Source organism: Molothrus aeneus, chromosome 3, assembly GCF_037042795.1.
Source record: "Molothrus aeneus isolate 106 chromosome 3, BPBGC_Maene_1.0, whole genome shotgun sequence".
Taxonomy (NCBI): Eukaryota; Metazoa; Chordata; class Aves; order Passeriformes; family Icteridae; genus Molothrus; species Molothrus aeneus.
Genome location: NC_089648.1, coordinates 19,356,073 through 19,381,955, shown reverse-complemented (window position 1 = coordinate 19,381,955; position 25,883 = coordinate 19,356,073). Strand labels below are relative to the sequence as shown.

The window sequence follows — 25,883 nt, the reverse complement described above, 5'->3', positions numbered from 1 at the left end:
TTCATTTTCCTTAAAATACGCCCTATTTGCACAGCAGGCAGTTACTCAGAACTAGAAACAACTATTATAAAGAAGATGATACACAATATGAAGAATTTAAAAATGTTTTATGAGAAGCAGTTAGGTAGCTATACCATTTATCTGTAAGGCAGAAAAAAATGGGGAGGTGGGGGGGAAGCTCAATTTATTTTCCAAATCAGCAAGCTAGCAGGAATGACCCCTCCCTTTACTTGTATTAAAAACTAAAGCAACTCCAGAATCAATAAAGTTACACAGGCTTTACAGAGATGTACATTAAAGCAGAAGTTAGCATAAATGATTTGCTTAATCATTCAGAAATAACAAGGAATCAGAGATTATGAGAAATGAGGAGGAGCTGCAACTCACCCAGCTCAAAAATTACTACACAACGTACCATTACAATCGCTTACTGTTACTTAATTTGGTGTGGTTCTTATAAAAATTTCCAGCTAAATATGGCTTGCTATCTGTTAAACTAATCAAGATTCAGAAAACCTTTTTTTCCTTCTGAATGTATTGCAGATTTGTGTCAGGAACTTTCTCAATGAGTCCATTCTATAGAAACAGACAGTGTATTAACACATTTTCTCCCAAGGTGAGAAAACAGATTAAGGTTATGACCAAAATGACAGGCCTGTGGCTTCCTTGAATACTTTAATAGAGTCAACAAATCAACAGTGGCCACTGATGACAACAGAGGAAAGAAGACAATAGGTGGAAGGAGGGGAATTAGTGATGCTACTATAATGGTGTAATCAGAAACTTGAGCATAAAAATCTTTTTCACCTTCAACCTGTCTCAATATGCTCCTTTTGCCTGCCCATATAAAGATCTACAGCATATTTACCACTGGGGGACATGTGGGTTCATGTATTTCCTCTGCAAAAGCAGGTGAGAAACAGAAATGTAACAGCTAATAAAGCAAGAGTAAAGGGCTTTTGCATATCAAAGAGAGGAGATGCACACAGGTATGTATTTCAGTATTTTCTTGCATAATTGCAAATCCTGCTGAAGCTGCAATTACAAAGGCTTCCACACAGCTTTAATATTTCATAAATGATTTTTCTGTAAAGAGGAAAGATCAGTGATATGGACTAAGCAAAAGAATTTTGGGGGAAAAACCAGGATGAAACCACTAGCATGAATCCAGGCTTACTTTCAGCTGTCATTTAAGCAGAGCTAGTGACCAAAAACCTTATTGTAGCATTTCATATATTTTTTTATTAATCTGAGCACCTATGCATCCCTAAATTGATGAATCAGAAACAGCAGACAACTTTCTGCCACAATTCAACACCTTTCCTCACTGAATAAATTGCAGAATTTACATACCTTGAACATTCATTTTAAAGGAACCTTCCCTAGCCCTCATTTTTGTCTTATTCTCATTTTGCATTATTCGACTAATTTTTACTTCCTCTTTTTTGTCTACTATATTTACATTTAGCTTTAAAAAGAATAACCAAACAAAAAAGAAAAAAACAACAGCAACAAAAACCCCAAACAATGTGATAAATGCAGTGAATACAGGTGGGACCAGATTCTTGCCCCCAAGTATTATTTTTCTCAAACACTAATACAAACAGGGAACAAATCAGGTTAACCTGGAAAGGAGAGGGGCAGGCACTGATCTCTTCTCTGGTGATCAGAGATAGGGCCCAAGAGAATGGCATGAAGCTGTGTCAGGGGAGACGAAGGCCAGACACAGACAAGGTTCATCACCCAGAGGGTGGGTGGGCTCTGGAACAGGATGCCCAGGGAAGTGGTCACAGGCCAAGCCTGACAGAGCTCAAGAAGTGTTTGGGCAATGCTCGCAGGCACTCTTGGGGCTGGTGCTATGCAGGGCCAAGAGTTGGACTTCTATGATCTGTGTGGGTCTGGTCCAACTCAGGATATTCTATGGTTCTATGACCCCAAGACCCCAAAACTCCTCTACTCTTCCCAACCCTGCAGGTAATCTATCACCCACCTTATGACTGCTTCAAAAACTAAAGAGGTTCCCACAGTTTAACCTCTGCAGATGAGTCAGGATACCACATCACTCTTAGCCATCTTCTACTCCACACATTACTCACCAGCACTAGTACAGAGCCTGCTTCTACAGTCCCATATGGCTTAGCCATCCTTACAAAGTACAAAATGAAGCCTAACCCAAATTTAAAACCTTAGCTGAATGGATAAGTCAAGAATAAGAACTATCACTGTGATGGCGTTATTGCTAGAGATGTTTGGGCAGATGTTTTACATACGTCAAAGTCTCCTGTGGTCTTTTTTTTTATTTTTCCCTCTCTCAGAGATAAAGCTTACAACCTTTACAATAAAAATAGTTCATTTTTAGTGTTTTGTGCTTTGCATTTAATTTTTTTTTTTATCTGGAATGAAAATTGAGACAACAGAGGGAACTTGGCAGATCTAAAGCTTGGCAAGAGATAATGAATTTATGTAGCAAACATATGAGAACAAGGATATGTCAGGAGGAATTTGTCTATGAACTTGTTCTCAAACAGACCAGCAAAGACACTAATAACCATGTTAATAGGGACAAGGGGTTTGGGGGAGGGAGGGCTGTGGAAACTAAAGAATAATATCCAAGAGGACAACCCAGCTCAGACAATTTATCTGCATAACACTTGACAGACAAATGGCACCTTCTGCACCAGCAAAAGAACTGCCTGATGAGTTTGCCAGTGAAGCTTGTGCTGCTCCAGCTACAATCCTGTCACAATTTCAAATCTTCAGTCCATTTTTAGTTGGTTCGCCCAATAGCAAATGCAAAAGCTATAAACAAAATAAAATCAATTTTATCTGCTCTTATTAAATTATTTACTCACATTTCTAAATTCCTCTCCTTCCACATTCAAATACTATACTAGCTTCACATGGCAAAAACATAGTTTTTGAGCTGTAAGAACTCCATGTCCCCAGGCAAACCCAAATTCACGCCTCTGTACTTCAGACCTTGGAAGCAACTTAGCTGCAAGTCTGAAGGAAAAGAACAGAAGGTGACAGAGGCAAGGTGCAACCCTGGCTACTATGGAGGTTTCAATGTGATGTTTTTCGCACATATTTAGTTCTCAGGACAAACAGCATTTTACAGGAAGGAAACAAAGAGGGCTCAAAGCTTTTCATTGCCACCACTAACATAAGTAACAACATGGCCTGGGACTTTATTATGATGATTTTCAAAAAGAAGGTGCTTAAGTTACCATCCATGGTTAGGGGAAATTCCTTCACTTCTAACCACTCTGTCATTTTTAGAAGGAAGACCTGCCAATATAGTTCTAGGACGTGATTCATTATCTAACTCTTGCCAAAACTACAGAGTCAATTCTGTCCTCTCACCAGAACACATCAGTCTACCTGAAATATGCAACTAGAAACATTTTATTTTAAGTATTTTATTTTGGGTTGATTCATATCAAAACTCAAGGATGCTGCAATCCTATTATTCACTGAAAGGCGGAATTTAAAAAATCTCCCATTCAGAACCTCCTTAAGCTCTATAGGAAAATCACCCTTGCTTTTAAGAACAGAAACTGAATTTGTGAGTGGAAACAATATATGTACAAGGCATTTGGTGTTAAATCACTGATTTTTACTTCAAAATCAGGATGGTGCCTTAAGCTGACTAAGAACCCACACAGAGAAATGGTTTGAAATAATTCAAAACTTTGATTCTTCAGTATGTTCCAAATGAAGTTTCAATGCAAGCAAGTTCACCATAAACAGGATCAACTAACTGAATCAAGGATTGAAACTATTTTAACCCAGACTATTTTAGAACTGTTATGAGAAATTACAAGGAAAGATGCCTTTCTTTGGAAAATTTATAGGGAATGCTAACACACATCAGTATTTGATGACAGTGTGCACAATTTTGTTGCAGAATCCAGACAATTTTAAGTTTCACTAACATAATAGGGTAAGAACACCTGTGCTGACTATATTTCCCTGCAGCCAGAAAACTGATAGAATACCAGAAAAACATTCCAAAGAGAATAATGCTTTTTCATCTTTTCACATATCCTCTACCTCTTCTTTTTCTTATCCTCTTCTTGTTAGACTTTGACAGACACTTTTCCAGAAGTTCCCGATAAAATAAAATCTTTCATTAGATAGCTTTTGAAATTAAAACTGTCTAAATGGGAAAAAAACACCATTTCTTAAATACCAAAATTGACTCATCACAACATTCTGTCCAGAGATAACAAGTGGAGTGACTAGTACTTCAGCTGTAAGTTTATTTAAATGTAGACATACACATGCAGTATTAGGAAGGCAAAAACAGGATATGAAATAAACATAAGGCATCAGCTCTAAGCTCACTGTCAAGAATATACCAAGGATTCTAACCACAGAGTTCAGCTGAAGGTAACTATCTGTCAAATGTAATCTGTGCAAGTGAATATGCTTAAGCTGGTGCTATGAATCAACCAAAATTGCTTTGGTCTTATTGACATTCAATTGCAAGAAGTTGCTGCTCATCCAGTCCAATAGACATCTGACAACACCAAGAGTGCTTCAGTGACAGAAAGCTTTAAATATAGATGCAACTATCATCACAATACACATGGAAGTAAACTTTATGATCCCTCATACCATGTTCAGAAACAGGGCGTCAGCTGAATGCTATAAGACCACATGGTCATCCTCTCTGCCTGTTGCCAATTCCTACAGTTAACAAATCACTGCAACTTAAAAAAGAAAAGAGAGAGAGTACAGATTGACAGAAATAGACCATTTAATCTCCCACTAATGTCCCATTAAATCTCTCCCCAAAATGTGCTTCTGCCATTATAATCTTTGTTCACCTTTTAAAAATAAAATGCGAGATCAAAATTTGTTCAAACTGTTTGCATTAGTTAAGGGGCAGATCTTCAGCTACTACAAATTGCCTTCAGCTTCAGCAATGTCCTTTTACACCTGCCCAGATTCAGACCTCGAATAAGTTAAATATACTTTCTTCCTCACATTTGTTCTTTGAAACAAATGTCTGATAATGCATGTATGTGGGAGATTGAACAATAAAGCAACTCGCACAGAGGATCCCAAAAGCAGACATAATTTGTGTCCTAACTTTACACAAAAGAAAGGAATACCACTTGCAACTACGTTTGTGTTTGTTTCACTCTCGTCTCTCAGAGAAATCCTGCCAGCACAACACAGTGTCTTTTTCTAAAGATTTTCATATTTCCACACCATCTATACCAGTTGTTATATTCTCCCATGCTTGCCCTTCCCAGCTCGGGCTTCCCTTGCTACACAGTGAATTGAAATCATCCCAGATTCACAAACAGATAAAAGAAGTTAGGAAAGAAAAAAAATGTCTACTATATGCAGCTTGCAATCATGTTTAAGGGGATGCATAGTGTGATTTTGTGGAGAAGAGGGGAGAAAGACTCCTGCCCACGTTATGAGCACTCTGAACAGTTATGCCCACACTCTGAGAAATGCAGTGTGAAAAAAAACAAGAGACTTGAGGAAGAAACCTCATCAGGGGACTACAGTGACAGAACTATCTTAAAACAGAAGGGCTGGAGAAGATAAAGGGACAGCAGAAGAAATGGTAAAGAACAGCGAAGGGGAAGGAAAAAGCATAAGGTCGGGAGGGGCAAGTTGTCTCTTTGCCTTTCCTTCTTTTGCCTCAGGCCCATATCGGCCTTTCCTTTTCTTGACTTAACTGGGATGAATTTTAATTGCAACCTCTCTACGTGTTTTATACACTATGTACTCTCTACTTGTGTGGAGTGGATTTCCCATTCATCACAGGATTGCAGGCAAAAACCCCAGGAGCATTTTACTTTCCTTCAAAGTTCGCTTTGCTAAAATCAATAACTTTAGGGCTGCTTCTCCATCTAGCCCAAACCCCCACCCCACAACCATTTCAAATTTCATGATTTTTGATCATTTGATTTTGCTTCTTGTCTCCACATACAGATTGACAGTTAAAACTTTTCCATAACTGTGACAGTATTCTCCACTGCTTCATTAACAGCATAAAGAGCAATCTTACAGCAACAGCAGAAACATGCTCTCATTTGTAGTTTTAATACAGTTCATATCATAACTGATCTCTAACAATCTCTCTCCTTACTGTCCTCTCTTCAGTACACCAGCACTCTTCAAATCAAAGTTCTGGTTTTCTTAGGGACCATTGCCTGTCTTAAATACTTTTATGGCCAGGGCTTTTTTTCTGACCACCAGCAAGTCTGGTACAACAGCCAAGAATCACAACTACACTAAACTGTCCTTAGCTTGCATGCAAACCTCTAAACTTAGTTTTTAAAAAATGTAGTTAAACAAAAAAAATTAAAATTGAGGGGGTGAGAACAGGAGTGTTTCCTACTGCTGATAGAGTATTATCCCTCAGCAATATTGTTACATCTCTTTCAGCTTAATATTAGCTCTCCCTTCACTGAAACTGTGTATCTTGGCATTTTAAATCCCCCTTCATTTTCCTGGTTGTCTGTCTTATTCCAATAATATCTTTCTTATCCTTGAAAACATGTCACTCCCATTCAGCAGTCTTATTACATATGCTCCTAGCATTTGTATAAAAGATATTTAGCTTTTCTCTTTGCCCTCCTTTACTTTTCTTTTTCACTATCTCCTACAATGTTAATCCCTTCTCAGTGGGAAATGGTTTTCCTTCAATCCAAGTCTTTCTTGTCGTGCATAGATCCACTAGTTCAGCTTGAATTCCCTGAAGAACAACATAAATTTAAAATTAAAAAAAGGGGGGGGAGGGTGTAAGGGGAAAGGAACCCTGAAATGCTCCTGAAACAATTAACTCTGTTCAAGTTTAAGTCATTTATTAATATAAATTTGACCCTAAACAGCAAAATCAAAAAGCAACTGGAACACAGACTGATCCATAAGGCAGTTTACAAGCTTAAGAAAAACTAAGAGCTATTTCATTAACAAAAACTTCAAGATGCAAAAATGCAAGTGACAGCAAGCAGAAGGATCCAACATAAGAAACATACAAATTGTTCATTTTTCATATGGGGTAATTTTAGTACTGTATTAAAAACTGAGTGGTGTAACCCACATTCAATTATCTAATAAACAAGGCTGGAGACAAAGAAAGATCCATGTGAAAAGAGACAGCTTTTGAAATGGACTATATTTTTAAAGAATCAGTATTTTAAAAAGTAGACACTGCTTTAGAATCAACATTGAATCGGAGATTAGCAATTCTTTTGCACAGAGTAATCATTCCAAGTATAGATTGGCAATTTTCGCCTAATCTTTTGTTGACCCATAGTTTGAAAGCATTTAATTAGTATGAAGAAGTATTAAAATGGTTAATTACAGCTATTCCACTTTCTACCCCAACCAGCACTGCACCAATATCCTTTATTGCCAGGGTCAGTAGAGCTGTATCAATCTGTTACTGATTCCTCAGGACAGAACACATCGGGCCAGGGGAGTGTCAGAGAGAAGCCAAGAGAGCAAAACTGCAAATAGAGATTCTGTTAGAAACTGAAGGAAATTAGAAAAAAGCTTTGCTACAACTACTATTTTAACCATTGACCAAACTCTATTCTTTTTACATGGGAAGCTTTAACAAGTGACACCTATGCTGTAAATGAGTTCCAAAGAAAAAAAAAAAAAAGAGAGGATCCTAGTCGCCAGATCTGAAAATGCATGAAGAACAATTGCTTTCTTGCTGCATAATGATTCTATTTTCCCCAAATCACAGAAGAAATCAGATCCAACATTCGATGATCACTACAGTAACATGAAAGGAGACAAGTATTAAGGATTCAACAAGCTGCTTTTTAGTAGCTAAAACAGTTACACAGACTTGCCACAATTAACTGAAGCAAAAGGTCAGAAAGTACATTTTAGATAATCTCCTAACAATGCATATTTTCTCTCTGCCCCCTCCATTTAAAATATAGTAAAACCACTGATTCAGAATTTTCACGAACTACTTGTAATCATGTAAATTAGGGATGAGATGTGGATGTCAAATGAAATGTCCCTTCTGAATAAAGTCTTCTGCTTCACTAGTCAAAGAATAAGCAGATACCCGCACAAATGAGGGGCACTGTTACTAATGTACAATTATTAACCTTTTATGACACTATCAGCTGCATATTAAATTCTAGTCTTTTAAACTGATTATATCTGAAGATTTTGCACCATTTTACACCTCTCAGTACTATGACTCCTCAGTAATTCCCAAATTTAATGCAAGAATACACTGGTTCTACAAAACAGAACTGAACAGGTCTGCTGGGACTGAAAAGTTGAAAATCCATTCCTCTGTCTTTTTGGGGGGATGATTTACATAAGAAGAAAGCAATTATTTCTGCCCTCTGAATGCCTTGCCACAAAAAGTTCCATGTATCCAGTTAAGGGATTTTTGCAAATAAAGTCTCATCTCTTCTTTCAGGGCTTAGCTTCTTTTCATGGTCAAGGAGCCACAAAAGTCTGTCTTTGATTCTTTTAATATTCTTCCCCACAACCTTACTTCAGGCCTTTCCCTCCTCCTCTGTGCCCTGCTTTCTTCCATCCATCACAAAGTCCTTTAGAAATGGTCATTCAACCACTCCTTTGTACTCTAACTCTCCAACACTCTTTTTGATGGCAATTCACTGTAAGCTTCAATTTTCATTTTTTATAATAACTGCTTTTTTCCACAGTTACTAAGCATCTTAGCAGCCAAGCTTTGCAGAGATCCAAACTGTGCTGTTAATTCCACTCAGACCAAAAGGGACTTTGGAGGACAGTGTTTTGGTAGCTTATTGTCAGTAGTTTATTTTTGGAAAAAGTTAAATGAAATCGTTTATGCATCAGCTCCCTCAACTACATTTTGCTAGAGATGGGCCAGGAGATGACCAGGGGAGACTACTTATAAAGTTCATAGTGATCTCTTGAGCACTTTAGAGCACAGGCCTCAAGTTAAGGCAAAGAAAAGCCACAAAGATTACTGAACAGCACAGAGAAGGATGTCAATAAACACAGTTTTAGAAAAAGGATAAAGGCCCTTCAAACATAATTAAATGCACTCAGAAGTCCAGCAGAAGAGTGGCAATGCAACCTGTTATGTGCATGACTTACAGACAAGAGGTACATACATAAGGCACAAGCAAGCAGTAACCAGAGAAGCTCAGAAAGACAACAGACTTTTTCTTTTGACCAGCCTTGATTTAAAGAACCACTCAAGTCACATGAGACATGGTCATCAAGCTGGAAAGAAAAAGGCACATACCTCTGAGTACTGACGATAAATCTTCAAGGGTAAGAATTTCAATGTAAAGAAACAGAAGTTTAAAGTTCTGAAATGTCAGATTTGGAGCAATGTTGATGGTTTATTGTATGCTGCCACTGAGTACCACATCATGATTTGCTTAGAAGTGCAACAAGGATGACCCTCACAAGATAGATGGGCCATCTACAATCAGTCAATAGCAAGGATACACCTAAACACCACCTGAAAGGAGAGAAGAGAGGTTTGAGACGAAAATATTTTGGCTTTTATTCAGGAGGCAGAAGATAAAAAGCCAGTGCCAATCTTTGAAATGCTGCCAGTATCACAAAGGGTCAGACAAGCAAGGCTGCATGACTCTGCACACAAACAGAGCTTGGAAGAAGGGATTTAGGTCAATTCCAAATCGAAACCCTTTTCTAGAACAGATAGAATCAAAGGAGGGTCAGCTGCTCCTATATCCAAATAAAGGCAGTTTATTTGAGTATCAAGGTGAGAAAGAAATGAAAAGTTGGGGGAGAAAAATCAAGTATCTAAACTAGAACTGTCCTAACTAAGCATGCACATAGACTGTAAATTATGACAAAATATATAAAACAAAACACATCTGTCTTTAAAATCTAAAGCCCAAGATGTTTCAACCTGAATGTCAGGAATTACACAGACCATATCACTTAAAAAGTGTTGCTATGCCTTAAAGAAAGCTCAAATTTTGATCAAGAAGCTGAGGTGGCTGTCTTAAAACATACTACAGAACCTGGTATTCCAGCCCTTTTCAGTGGAAAAAAAAAAAAAAAAAGTACCTTCAAATTCAATGGAAGATCAGAAAAGAAGCAGAAACAAAAAAAACCCCTCTGACCTATTTTCAATTAACCCTACACAAAGAAAAGAACAATGCAGAAATTAAAGTTATAGACATGATGCATGAAGAAGTCTTGGATCATTTCTTCTTTCTTCTGAGAATCCATGAAATCAAGTCTGTACTTCTGTACTGGATGAATTGGTTGGAAAAGCACATGGGTTAATACTGTACACTAGAAAAGGCAACATGACTTTTGTGGAAGGAAATCAAGATCCAATTTGAATTCTTTGAAGAAAAGATGCATGTGGATAAGAAGAACTGACCAATATAACATAATGGCTTTCCAAAAAGGTTTCAAACTTTAAAACTTGGAAGAGATTAAATGGTCACATTTCACACAGACAGTAGTTTATCACTAACTCCAACAATCTCTGCTCCCTAACTTTTTGTACAAGCTTGAAAAGTGGTTAGTGAGGTGAAAAAAAGATGGAGTGAATACATGCAGATAATGGAAATCAAAGCTTACTTCAAAGGTACAAAGGATCTCAAAATTGTTAAGGAACAGGCAGCAAAGTAGCAGACTAAATGTCTTGTTGACCACAAGGTAGCAGACAAGAAAAATATTCTTGTCCATGTAAACATAACACTAAATTCTGAACAGTCACTGCTCCAAGTGGTCTTAGAGTTACTATAGAGTGTCCCTCACTAATGAACAAGAAAGAAACATTCTTTATTGGGAAAGAAATTTTTTAAAAGCCCACAGAAATTTATTGTTTAGAAATTTGTGGTGCAAAGTGTCTGGGATAACAAGTGGAGTTTTATCCCTTGCATTCTCCATTAACCCCAAAAGTTTCTGAAAATATCACTGAGGATGAACAAAATGCACAATGGCTTCAATATAAGGAGAAATCTCACTTATGAATGATTTTAACATGTGATAAAGTTCTATAATCAAAATATCAAAAAGCATAAGAATGATAAATGAAAAGAAACTGGGAAAAAAAATCAGCAAAAAAAGAAGTTGGCAGACAGCAGATTTAAAATAAAGAACGATTTCATACAGCCATAATGCCATATGAGGAACTCATTGCCACAAGAGTCCATTGCCAAGATATAAATTATATCTATTTTTATATATAATATATATTCATAATTATATTTATCTATAATTATACATATTCCAATTTGTAAATTAAAAGAAAAATAATTAGACTATTAAACTAAAAACAGGTCAATTAGTGACTATTCAAGACAGTCCAGCTTAAGAAGCTTCAAAACCCACTGATTTTCAGAAAATAAGTCAATGATACATCTAAAACAAAGTTATTCCTATTAATGTACTCTTCTTTTATACTCCAAGACAGGCTTTCTAGACAGCTATCAAACAGAGTCCTTAAATGATGCAAAAATTAGAGCATTACTGAGCCAAGGCACTAGAATGAAACACATGGACAAGAGGAGTTCCTTTCCCTCTCCCATCCCAGATCCTTCTAATTTCTACACAACCCGATCAGTTGTTCAGAGCCAGGAAATATTCTTTGCTTCCAGGAGAAAATGATACATGTGAAGTCTTACAAGATTCCCCCTCTGAACTGCCACCAGCACACATGGATTTTGTGTTGTACAAGATCTATACATGTAATTTATGTCACCCTCCATTTGTTGCACACACAGATGTTAATGCAAGATGTAAGACAGAGTTCACACATAAATAATGGAGGTTGCACAAAGAACAACCTGAAAGTTTCACCTTCCATTTCTTGATCATACTACTGATTTAAGTCTGTCTTTAACCTACAAAAACCTAAACCAAAGGTAGAAATTAGTTCTAAAAATAAATTAATAAAACACCCAAAACAGACAACCAAACCCAAAAACAAACACAAACCCACAAAAACAAAAGCTCTTCTATTTGGCTGTACTCATGAAGTTTTTAGACTCGTCAAAAAAAGTTTCAAGTACCTTGTGAAAACATTTATAAAAAAACTTGCACAGCATAAAGCAGAAAGGACAATTGTTCAGTATTTGCAATCCATCTTTACCAGCAAAGATGCTGCAATCAGTTGCCTGTTTTCTGCTCACACACTGTGCAGCCAAGAACTACCTGCTGGAGGACCTTCTGCCCACATTGCAAATAGTGTGCTCTAAATGGTGATAATCCACGGTACAACTTCAAGCTTGGTCTCTCCAAAAAGGAATCAAATGGAAGCATCTCAATAGTAAAACAAGACTCAAAATAGACAGAAGGCAAACCTGGATCAACAAGAACTCTTCCTGTACACAAAAGTGACAATGTGGATGCACCCAGCAAGTCTCCTCTTAGTTCAGTGTATCAACAACTATAAAAAACACAAGGAGACACTTCCAAACTCATAGTTTCTCCCCATGCAATTCAAGGGCACACAAAAGTACCTGAGACCTGCAGGACAGAAAGTTCTGAGACTGGGGGGAAAATAAGAAGGCAAATCATTCTTAATGGAGTGTTTTCATTATTAAAAATACAATTTAATTGGCTGCAATTTATTTTTGTATAAGGAAAGAAACTTCTTGCAAAGCAAATTGAAGATTGATGCTTTTCAAATCTTGAAACTCTATAGACAAATAAGGCATAGCTTCTGTAAAACATTCAATACCACCTCCTCTCAGTACTGGCCACACAAAGATTTAATTCCATTCCTACCATATATAACAGTCTGGGCAGATTTCAGTGGTATTTGCAACTGCAATTACAGAATACATTTGCAATTTCCAGAAGTGGAATCAAGATGGCATTGACAAAACCTGTATTTTTGGCGTTCTCTGAAATTAAAATCTTAGCCCAGGCAAAGTTCCTTGCCTTGTGTTCCGAGGCAGCTGTTAGACTGCAAATTTAAATCTGCAAATATATTCAAACTCATACTCAGGCAAGAAAATAAGTAGTTTAAGAGACAGTGTGAGTAGAATCAATCATCTTGGAAATACGCTGCTTTCTCAAGAAGCTGAAGGTACAGCAGAGCTTTCAAATGTACACAGTCAGCATCCTAATACCCACAGAACACGAGGAGAAAAGGCAAGAACCATAGTAGGACCTCTGGATGCAGGAAAAAACAAAGAAGTTTTACTGATATCAAAGAACACAGAGGCTGCATGTCCAGCAGCAGTACCTGAATGGCCTACAAGAGTAGCAGAACAGTAGCTGAAGCAGCTCCATGCTCATTGTGTCTGTGAACAGTTCTTTAAACACACACTCAAATACATGACAGACTGTAATGCATGTTTTATTTCCACTGTCTGGCAGGAGCAGAGCACCAGCCATATGGATAGACTGCATCCTCACAAATATTTTCAACACACAATTGCAATTAATAGACAAGAAGCTCCAAAATGCAGAATTAATGCAAACTCTCCACTCCCTTCTTGGACCTGACAAACTACTCTTAATAGATAGTAAGTGATGACTTCAAAGAGGAGATCAAAGCAGTTTGTTAAATCAAAATGCTTTCTTGCTTTCTCATGTCCTTATTAAAATTAGGGACCATACAGTTTAGAACACCCTGTATTTAGTGAGACATACATAGGGAGTGTATAGAATAAATGTTTGCCTCCCTGCTTTTAAGTCTCAGGTTCTTTGCTTATAAAATAAACTGTAAAGTATTCAAAAACTTGTGCAGAAAATAAAAGGATTTCACAAATTGGAAAGGACAAGTTTTCTCTTGATAGTCAAACAGTTATGATGTAAAGCGGTCTCATTAAATCATAAGTACTTTAACCTTTTCTTGAAAGAACTGGAAGATTTAAAGATTTATAAAGAAATTTTGCCTAAACTAGGAAATGACTCATATTTGACATGTATTGAAATGATAATGCTGATTTCAATAGGCACTCTAAGAGCATTTTCCTCCCAGGAGAGTAATTCAGTCACGGTTACCTCTCTGCATTTAGATTTTAAACTTACTTTCCAAAGCTTTTAATGTGCTAGAGTCTGCCAAAACATGGCAGAGTTACATAGATATGATCAGGCAAAATAAAGGCTAGCAAAAAGAGTATTTTTATAATTTCAGACACTAAATATGAAACAAAAACATCAATCTGACATGTTCTCAAAGAATCTCCTGTTTCAGCAGCCTCATCTGTATCTGCAAATTCATGTTTTAACTCCACTCTTCTTAATTGGTTAAATAAATTCTAAAGTATCAAACAGAAAGTGAAATACTTTTAACAGTGAAACTGAAAAAGAAAATACACAATGGTGCTGCTGTTAGTAAGTGTAATAAATCTGATATTGGTTTCACTTTGCAGAGATATATGGTACACAATTGACCTTAATTATGCTCAATTTTTTAATTCTTTAGAAGTTAAGATTTTAAGAAGCCAATTTTTCTGAGGTTTCACTTCAGTTCATATCAGATTCTTTTAAGTTAAGGCTATATATATCTTTTACTCCAGTGTGTACCTTCAGAGTTTTTGCTAACATATACCAAAAACTATATCCTTAAAAAATATCATTAAATCAAGATCAAACACACAGTAGGAACCTAAAACTTTCAGAAGCCTGAAAGACTTGATCCTCATCAACTGAAAACAACTAGAACAGTAGAAAATTTTGTAGAGGAGTTTCAAGTTCACTACTTTGCATTTTGTAATAGCAATTTTATTTCAAGCCACTTCCCTCAGTCTTTTTGGTCATGCCATTCTTCCTGTAAAACATCTTTCTGTTCCCTTTCTGATTATGTCTATTACCAGCTGCTATGATAGGAATTCTTAATATTTCTGCCAAGATCATTAACAAAAATAAAACACAAGGCTGGTCCAAGGACTAATTCTCAAATAATTCAATTGGTTTTGTGCCTGCCCCCTCCCCAGGATTATAAGCAAGTTCCTCTGAGCAGTATCTATTGCAATCCTTCCCATGAGCATTCCCTTTGACCCTACAACTTCTCATAGGTTGTCACATCAATGCTAAACTCAACTCCAGATAGACAAAATCTGACACATTTACTTTGCCTGAAAATCAGCTTTCTCATCAAAAAAAAAAAAGCTAAGAGGCTAGACAGTGATGAGCTATCTATAGGAAATCCACATTGCATTTTATCCCCTTTTTCATTTAGCTCCACATCTTTATCTATTTTTTCAAAGATCATTTCTAAATCCTCATACGCCACTGCGTCAAGACATAGGTCTGCATTACCAAGATCCTTTTTCCTTCCTCTGTGGCTGGGGTGGAGGTAATTTTTTTTTCACAACATCCCAATGCGGTGTTTCAAATCTAGGGGTAAAGCAGCATTCAGAACACATCAGTATTTTAGTTGTTGCCAAAGACAGCTTGCCCAATGTCAAGCCCTTCTCTTTTCCCAGTTGAACTTCTCACCCCACCTCAGCAGTAAGCCAGGGCTGGACCAAGAAACTGGGCAGGGGGACAGCTAGGACAAAAAGATATTCCTTACTCTATAGCCTCATGCTCAGCAATAAAAACTAGGGTAGAAGAAGAAATGTGAGGTGATAGGAATTTTACTTCCAAGATGGCCTGCTGCTAAGAAATTGGTTGGGCAGTGGTCTGCTTGTGGGAGGCGGGGAGTGATTGCCTTTATATCATTTGCTCCTCTCCCAGTCCCTTTCTTTAATGAGTTTTTCTCACTTTTGCTATTTCTGTTGTCTCCCCTGTTCCACTAGTAGGGGTGAGGAGGGCCCAGGTGCTTGGCTGCTGGCTGGCATCTACATGACACCTTCCCCAAACAGAAGCATTATAGCTCCATCTCTGACTGACATTTGCATAGAATGTCTCTTTGACAAAGGATTTTGTGTGCCAGTTCTTCCAGAATTTTTGGACAAAGACCATCTGTCTGCAGCAGCATGTACACAATCAGCTTGCATATTCATGTTTCTACTCTTTATGATCACTTTTGTTTCCATACATTAATTTCTGCTACCCTGATTGGTTTTGCTCTGTGACTCCTGAAAACAGAACCAAGGTATTTTTTTATTCTGAGGGTCTTACTCAAATCATCCTTAATCTCAAGCACACTCTGACTGCACTCAGGTCATGCCTTCTTACACAAAAAAAAATTGTAAGAATTTTTTACCATTTGACAGTCTAATTAATATCAACCACTTTCTAGTTTTATTTCTATCCTATACAGCATTCTCTGTGAATCCGCATCCCCATTCCCCAGTTCTCACACACTTTGCCCTCTCTAACTGCAGGGGTACTTATTCACACAGACAAGCCTGGGCAGTACATAACCATATTTTTTTTCCTTTAAGGACAAAAATTTCTCTTAATTCTATTTTATCAATTTTAAAAAACTTCCAGGCTTTTTTTCCATTCCATGTCTGGACCCCAAAGTTTACCTTGTTTCATAAAAGTAGTTGCATGTGTTTGTTCTCTTTGAAACCCAAAAGTGTTCCTAGAGAACCAAAGAACTGTTTCATCTGTTTCTTCTGTTTCATCTGACTCTAGTTATGAATGCTCAACATTATTCTTGAGACCTACACCTCTGTAACGCCCTCATTACTTAACAAAGCTGGTATCCCCAGACTTTCTGCTTCAGCAACTGCTCAATGAAGAAACTCTTCAAGCAGAACACACAGGAATGTTCGGGCCTTGCTCCTGTTAGCAGAACTTAAATTTCCCAGCCTGGAAAATAAGTCTCTGCAATGACACAGTTCTTAGCAGTAGTTCCCTCTAACAAATTACATATCTAAATACAAACCCAAGGATTTCAATTCCTAGATTACCTCAGCAGAATTAATTTACTAGCCTTCTCTTCCCCTAGAATTATTTTATTCCAAAGAAATTATTTTCAGTCTGTGCTATCCTTTCTTCTTTCCTTCCCTCTTATCATTTAATTACTATTTGGTGCTATTCCACCATTTAGCTTTCATTTTTATCATTCCTGAATAGGCATATGCTCTTACACCTGAATTCCAAACATATCTGCCATCCCACCATGTTTTTTCTCTTTCTAAATTCAGTTTCACATCTGTAACCAATACTTCACACTCCTTTGTCATGGTGTCTGTTGCCTAGCATCTGGGTGTATGAGACACAGACACTTCCAGATGGAAGTTACTTTGCATACTTTTGTATGGTCTTGCTCATGTTGTCATTGTCCATTATGGGAAAAAAAAAATGAAAAAATGCTTTTGGCCCCCTGCTAAAAAACAAACAAACAAATCAACCAACCAACCTTTGCCTAAAGTTTGATGGCCAGGCCAAGAGCTGGCCAGATCAGCCAGATCAGGCTGCAGCCACTATCATCTTTAATGGCAAGTTGCATCCTACAATAGCACCAAGCACAGGAAGGCTCTACCCGAGCTCAGAAACTCTGAAAAGGCATTAAGCCTGCAGTTTCTTTAAGGGTCCAGAAGCTATATTTCTTTACTCCTGCTATGAATTGAACGTCTTTCTACAGAGAAACAAAGGACCAAATTCCACAGGGTGCTTCACATTCCTTTGTAATGCAGTTCAAGATCTGTGTGTGTATTTAACCAGCCCTTTCACTTTCACTTGGCTGTGCCAGGCTTTAGCAGTTCCTGAGGTACAAAATGTGGCTGACAGCAACAGCAGTAATATAGCACCCTTGGAGTGCTTGAAGTGTAAAGTTCATTAGTTCTACCTTAAGGTCACTCTTTTAATCCAACAGCCAAAATCTTATTCACACTACCATGCTGTTATCCTGGAAAAAAGAAAACTGCAAAAAAATCAAGACGTCAGCTTAGATACTTCTTACAAGTGACAAGATCAGCACTAAAAATCCAAATCACAGTCAATACCTTTTAGCAAGTTTCAAGAAAGCAGCAAAACTATTCTTGATTGTGCTGTAGACCAAATGAAATTTAATAGAACGGATAAAGAAAATGAAGGAAGGAAAAGATAAACATTTCAATACCTGATAATTGTGCTCTATAATTATTAGTTGAACTTGGCTCACAAATAGAATTTACTAGGGTGTCTGTTGGGAATTACAAGACATGCAAATAACTGAATTTTAATTTCTTCTGTGTTTGTTTACTGATTTTTGTACATACAGTTTAAATTTTAACAAACTCAATTTTGCTTTATCCTCAGTGGATATTTGTACACTTATTAAAAAGTTATGTCAACAGAAGACTTTTAGAACACAGGGATTGTGCTCTGACTATTCTGAATCATATTTCTATAATAAGAGGTAATAGCTCTGTAACTTACTAGCTTGACTGATCTTGCACAAACTCACACATTTACTTATGTGCACTTTTACTTATGCAGGAAGTTTTTAAAATTAAATGGAACAGAACTCCATAACTTAAGTACATTAGCGTGTATAGATGAGAATGGCATTCCCTTCTATAGGAAATAATCTGAGACCCAAGACTAATCAGTAATGTTACATATAAGTATCTAAAACATTAATACAAGGTTTTCTTCACCTCACACATTCATGTTTTTAAAGGTGAGATTTTTCGGTTTTGTACAGCCTGCTTGTTCAGAAGAACAGGCACAGCATTTCTTTCCAGTCCTAAATTAGCAAAATGCACTTTCAAATTAAGATCTTTACCTATGAGACTCAAGGGTTATCATTTACATCCCCCAATTTATTCTTTTATAATTATACAGTTATATTACTCTCACACAAACGTTGTATTTCAACAAATATTAAATCGTTTTTATTTTACTTACCTGCACACTAACATGAATCCATTTCTTCACAAGAATTCTCCCCAGTGTCATTACTTTTATTGGTGGCTGCAAACCATTTACTGTGCGATAATAAAACATGGTCTCTTTCTCAGAGATTGTGAGTTTGAACACAGTCTGCCCATCAACAGCCTTTTCTATCACACACCTTTGGAAATAACCAAGAAAAACAACATAAGGTCAGAGGCACACACATATACACATCCTTGCCAAGGTGCTATCCTGTAAAGTGATGCTAACCAGGATGTATTAAAATAAACATTAAAAATACAGCTCTTGAGAAGATGCTCAGTGACAGTGAAAGTCACAAGATGTACTAAGTGTAAAAGAACTTTAGCAAAGATATTTTCTGTCTCAATCTGTGAAGGTTTTGGGTTGTGTTGGGGTTTTGGTTGGTTGTTTTTTGTGTTTTGCTTTGTTTATTCAGTGCTGGCAACCCCAGCTCATTTGGGGGTGAAAGAGAAGTCCAGTTTGCCTCCTCTCTTGAAGGTTCCATGACAGAAACCACAGTGAGTGTGCAAGTCTCTGCCACACTTTTCATACAAAGCTGTGCAACTTAGTACATCCCGTGGAGGCACTTTAATTTTCCTTAGTCTAACAAGGCAAATGCAATATAACCACAAAAAGCAGTACAAATTACATGCTTTGTTAATAAGTCTTCCATCTTTCCACCCAATCTGCACAGGTAAGGCAGCCATAACACCAGCTTACTCTGCACTCTCCCCTTTGCAGTGTCTTTCTTTAACCTAAGAAACTAGAGCAAGGCAATGAGGATATCCAGACACTTACTAGGAAATTTTTCCCCACAAAGAAGTCACATCAATAGCAAATACAATAATGTCATATAAGGTACAGAGAATACCATGCATAGCAAATTATTTTGCATTTCAAACTGCTGAAATGTTTTTGCCAATCCAATAACCATGATGTCAAGAGTCCTGAGAAAGCACAGGCTCCATATACTTGTGTAAAAAGTTTATATTTTATTAAAGCAATCATAAATACAAGAAAAAATTATAAAGTTCTATGCTTCCCATTTGAGCTGATTGAAAAACACATTTCTCAGTGTACTGACCCATGAAAAATCTAATATTTTAACAGTTACATCAGACTAAATTAGTGCATTAAGTCATAAGACGGAAGCATATAAAATTTGTATGAGATTAGTATTTACTTACCCATATTTCAGAGAAAAAAAAACGAAACCAGAAAACCCTTACCTACTGTTGTCTTCATCTACTCTGCATTTATAAAAGAAAACTATCAAAAAGGCTGTTCTTTGATACTGCCACTAGTCACTAATTCACCTCTAATTCCAAGGAAAAATTAATTCCTGCTGTTACTATTCTAGCCTGCTGGAATGTTGTCAATGAAACACCTTGCAAAATGAAGACTTCTGTTTTCCCAACCTTACTAAAACCACATTTCTTAATAAATTGTCCACTGGTCTTTTCAATATTTTGTTTGCTTGTAAACATGCTAGTTTTGTTAGATAATAAATGTGAAGGAAGGCTCAGCTAAGTAGCAAAATATTTAGGAACTGGATTTACCCAGTTCCTGGATAAACAATAATTGGATAATCCAGGGTTTTGTTTATTTTACTTATCTAAAACAAACATCCCCACATTGTTTTTATCCCCAAAGGTGTCATGACTTTAAGAAGGGAAGCGACCTTGATGTGCATCACTTTGAAAACTGAAAGAACAAATGTGAATTGTGACTTACTAGTAAAAGAGGAAAATCAAGAGGGAAAAGAGAAGATAGGGAAGGAAAAAGAAAAAAGAAAAAATCCAAACTAGTCCTATCATAGGTGAAATAGTAAGAGGCATTACTTCTGACTCTGAGCTTGATTTTCCATTCCAGCCATGATTACAGAGAGAAGCCACTATTCTTTGTGAAGTCTTCAACTTCTGGTAACCTGCAGTCCCACAGAGCCAATACCTGACTACATACATCTCAGTGGTGGGGTTGGAGGGAAAAAAAAGCCAATACACAAATCCACTCAGTCAGCTTTCAAAGAGAAAAATATTCTAGAGAATCTAACATGGCTGCACTGGTGCTGCCCACACAATAACTGGAGCAAATGGGAACACCTGCACTGGTTCAAAACCAGATACCCCTTTCAGTCTAATTCCTAACATAAAACATCTGAATAGATAATAAGTAGTACCATATGGTTTTAGTCCCTTAGATAAATAAAGTTTAAAAAAATCAATGTGCTACCCACTTCACAATCAGGCCATTCCTACTGATCCTTTTGCTTGTAAAAGATCTCAGTTCACTTCTTGACACCACCAGTATCTTCTGGGCATCTGAACTTGTTCCAGTTCACACTACATTGATATAAGCTGTCTGTAATGGTTACTCACATATGCAAAGCTTGTACCCATATTCTTATCCTATTCCATTGTGAAGGGCTATCACCATACAGTTTCCTACATTGAGCTAATGCTTACATACAGGCTACACACAGGCTTACTGAAGGCAATTATATTAACTGATGAGTACACACAGCAAGAGAGGAAGCATGAGGCTAGAATGCAACTCAGAGGCAAGAACTCTGCCCACTTACTGCCTAAAGGGAAAGAAAATTTAAAGACTGGAGTACAAATGTCAGTGCTTTCTCACTCTTGTTTTTCTTCAATATTTCCAATATGCAGTGACTTAAAAGCATGCCTACAAATATCTCTACTAAACATTTTAGAAGAACATCAGGGCTTCAAATAAATCTGTAACATGACCTGACTCTTCTCTCTGTGTCAAAGTGTACTGTCTCCTAGATTCACATAGAAAACTTGGTATATGAAACTGATGAAGAAAATTCTTGGTGTCTCTGCTTATGTACAATCTTTAAAGGGCTTTCAGACTTGGATCCTCACATCACTCTCTCATTTCAGCCAGCACAGTAACTTCTAACAAAAATCCTGCTATTCTCTTACATGGGGTACATGCCTAACTGAATGTCACAGGATGTAATGGGATACTGTACAGCAACTCTCCAAGCTTCTTTCCTAAGCACACACTCTCACAGACAGACCATATAAAATTCAGCACAAAAACACATTAGTATGGCATGTCCAAAACACAGGCGTATGCTGTACTTGACGTAAGAGCACTTTGCCAGTAAAAAAAAACACCTTGTTAAACTTTCAATCATTCTTCTGGCAAAATGAGCAGCTCATTCTGGCTGATCTTCCTAATGCTTTGTGGGAAAATAGAGATTTTGTTAGAATGCATCCCACTTCTGTGAGGCTCCTCTGCTGTGATAATGGGGTTTAAAAGGTCTCACAAATGACATGTAACAGGGACAATTCCCCACCAGGGACTTCAAAATGTAGGACATCCAGTAAGTCAAACTTCATCTGCCAACCTGAAGGACTCACTAAAGCAATATAAGAAAAGAGAAAGCATCTTAGTCTGCTGGTAATTATTCTCTTTTGTAAGACGCCTTCTGAGTCAAGCTTCAATGGCTATTCATGTGCAACAACTGTTCCACCACAACTGGAGTTCAGTATTCCTTTTATGAAAAAAGAAAAATTAACACAATTCTTTCTGTGCCAGTGAAACAAAAGCACCTGGACAGTGGCATATCATCCTGACCACTGGAATAACTGCTGTCCATCTTCAGTTTTCAGGACTGGGCTTTACCATTGTCTTTCCTACATGTTGAATAGCAGCAAATCTCACACAGCATAAGAATGAAGTGATCTATTACAAAAATTGAATAAAAACATTTAAATTTTAAAGTGATCTATAAAACCCGCTGAACAGGAATATGTACACTGTGTAGTTATTAACACAGCAGCAATTGGAAGCTAATCTTTTGCACTAGTCCATGGCTTATCAGTCATCAATAGAGTCTGGTTTCTTCACAGCACTTAATCATTTGAAACTAAGGACATAACATTTCATTGTTTTAGGCTCCACGCATCAAAGCCTATCCCACTGACAAAAGACTTTCACAGATCTCACTCAACACATTGCTGCAACAGCTTGCTTGGAAATTAGCAGGATGCTTCTGCTTCAAGTTAGGCATGTGCTTTGATGAAGGAGACTCCAATGAGCCCACACGTGTGTGGACAGGAATTCATGGCATGGGAACACACCAGAAATGGACTCTCTGACATTCAAGATTCAACCATTATATAGAAAACTACAGGCCAAAGCTCCAGGGATGCCTTTACACATACCACCAGCTGAAATTATTTAACTTCAGCACAGAAGTCCCTTTTGCTCTGCAGATATCATTTATTTCCACTCCATAACCACAAATTCTACTATTAGGTCAAGTTTTTTAAGGTAATTACCACTGCATAAAACATACTATAATTTTAGATTATGATTTTACATATTTCTATTTTTTTCTGATTACTTTGTTACCCTTAGAAAAGTGACAATTTCACATCAGCATGCAAAATAAGTATCAAGAACACCTCAACAAAGCAGATCATTAGCTACCTTCTAAGAATACATTCTAAAATCACTTGTGGCATGTTGTCCAAAGGAAAAAACTATACTCTTTGTGCTTTATGTTAAAGAGACCTACACAATGAAGGTATGAAAGAGTAGGAGGCTCTGCATTTTGTGATAGATGACTGAACTGTTTTTGCAGGATCTGGGATACATTTTTCAAAAAGCAGGTTTTTCATTATAGTAAGGCCCAGTCAAGCTGAAAGGTCACTTCTAACAGCAGTATTTCCTGAAAATGCAACATGTAGGCAAACAGGAGAGGGAACATGTTTAGCCACTTCTATTTTGTGAGCACCTAGTGAAATTTCACTGGCAGTTTAAACAGTGGAATCATTTGTTAAAGCAGCAACGCAGTCTGCCAGTCAGGCAACATTCCCCAGATCCTTCAGGAACACTCTGACCTCTTTTTTATATGTCCAAAACCTACATTTTGGTGGCTTTCCGTGTTTGTTTGTAAGACAAACTTATGTTGGAGAAGTCCTAACATCTTAGATAATTTTTTTTCCATCATGAAAGCAGCGACAGCACAACTCTGTGAACACGTAATTTTCTAGCAGTTTTTAGAAGGAATGTGAATTGGAAACACAAATTTCTCTTTTTGAGAAATACATGCACATTATGTATGAATAGTTCCAAACACTGAAAGCCATTGGACTATCATCTGAGTCAATGCCATGAAACTGAAGCCAATTGTCTTGACATCTGGGAAGACCCCAACCTAAATACGGCTCTGTAAACGTCACAGTTTCCCACCACACCTTTTAAAAGTTTAAAGAGCTTGCTAATAATGACTGTGACTACAATGATCAATTTTTTTAAGAGCACCAGGAAAGTAAACACCTTCAATACTACTTACATTACACCTTCTTGCTCAGGTTTCAACCATACAGTTAACGTAAATGAAGCTCCAAGCCTTGGAAGACGGGGAGTAGAGAAGCAATCCTTGTGATTATGAAAAATAAAACTGGAAGCATTGCTGGAGAACCCTGGATGCAAGTCCCTCTTGTCCTCTGTGATACAGGTACCAAGGCCTTCTGAAAGAAGTGGTTTGTAGGACGAAGGTGACGACCTATATGGGCATTCCTGAACACAAAACTTCTGAGTGCAGGATATAATACTTTGAACAGCTACTGAGCTATGACAAAAAGTACTTCGGTCTGGCAGCCCACAAGTGGCTTGAGTTGGCACGATTGACACATTCTTGAAAGCTCCCACATTTTCAAGCCTAGGGAAATGTCCCTGAGAGCTGACCAACACAAAGGAGTCATAATAAGTTAAGATTAATGTTTCAATAGCATGAAACAAGAAACGACATGTCAAGGAAAGAGCCCGGCAATTCATGTTTACAAAAAAGCTCCTCCTGATTAAAGCAAACGTAAATAAATAATGATGTCCATGTCGGTAGCAATGTCCTCAGGTGCTGTGCTTTAAGAGTTTATGTAGCGTTTCATCCTCAAAACGCCCATGCAAGGACTCAGTCACAAGGGGCATCTACGTCTTCTGGCCAGCGAACCACACGTGGGTGACAGCCGGGATCTGCAAACCACAGAAAACAGACACAGTCCGTAGGAGAAACCTGCTCTTTTGCAGCAACAGAGGTGATGCCCGGCTAGTGATTTCAAGGGTTTGAATGTTTCGTCCAGACTCCAGCCAGCAGGCCCACCTGCACACCCTTGCCGGCTAGGGCCGAGCCAAGCCATGGGATTAGGCCGGTTCGAGGGCGCGCAGGCTCATGGCCGAGCGGAGTTTATCCCGGAACTGTCGCGTTATCTGGCTTTGTGTGTCACAGCAAGGAATACGGGACACGGCAGCAAACCGGGACACGCAACTTGGGCCTCTAAAAGTCTCTGCTGAGGGTTTCGGGCGAGTTGGCCGGACCTCACGCCTACAGCCCCCCGGCGCTTACCTGGGCCTCGCACGGCTCCCTGGCAGCTGCCACCCCCGCACCGCGCCATTCCCGAGGGACACCCCGGGGAGCCAGGAGCGCTGTTCCTACCGTCCCCCCGTGCTTACCCCGCCGCCCACCTCACGCCGGCTGCTCCTCTCAGCGCTCGGCAAAGCTGATTAAAACCACGTTCCCCATCTGTCCCGTGTGGAGCTTTTTCTAACAGCGAGCGCCAGCGCCGGAGCGCCCCGGGCCGGGGCAGCGGTGGCAGGGCTGATTTAGCGCTATTGCCCGGCCGGGAGCGGCGCGCAGCCAGCGGGGCCAGCGGAGCCCGGCGCTCCCCGCGGCGACGCCGCCGTCGCCCGGCAACGCCGCGGCCTTCCCCGCCCCGGGCCCCGCCGCGCGTTAAAGCGGCAGCGCCGCGCCCGGGCCGGAGGCAGCGCGGCGCCGGGACAGCGGCGATCCGCTGCACAGCACCGGGCCGCCGCGCTGGGCTCGTTTTCCGCAGGCACACTGTGCAGCGGAGGAGCGTCCTCAGGCGCGTTTTCCCCGCATCCCGTTTCTCCCTTTGGTAGCGCTCTGCGCAGCGGGCACAAAAGAGCTGCAAAGGTGTCGTCGGTGAGCTGGGCATGAGCTGCAGAGGGTTGTTTACGCGTGTTTCTGGACAGAGAAGCACTAATTAATACGTCCCCTGAGGATATAGGAAGCATCTATAAATTTTATCTGTACTGTGGAAGTTGCATGAGCTGCAACCTGGCTGGTATATTTCCCTACAGTTTTGTTGCTATTGCCTCCAGTAACTTGTCACCTTAGCATATTTGGACTTTTA

The 25,883-nt window shown here is 38.5% G+C and overlaps 1 protein-coding gene across 1 annotated transcript in view; it reads right to left on the bottom strand.

Annotated features, from left to right (window-relative positions):
* USH2A (usherin) overlaps positions 1–25,249 on the bottom strand; it is a 375,341-nt gene extending 350,092 nt beyond the window's left edge. The window contains exons 1-3 of the mRNA XM_066546427.1: positions 25,195–25,249; positions 24,026–24,705; positions 18,682–18,847 (exon numbers count right to left, since the gene is read on the bottom strand). Coding sequence (XP_066402524.1) covers positions 18,682–18,847; positions 24,026–24,510 — 651 coding nt within the window. The 5' untranslated portion in view covers positions 24,511–24,705; positions 25,195–25,249. The remainder of the gene's footprint in view (positions 1–18,681; positions 18,848–24,025; positions 24,706–25,194) is intronic.
* Between the last annotated feature and the right edge of the window lie 634 nt (positions 25,250–25,883).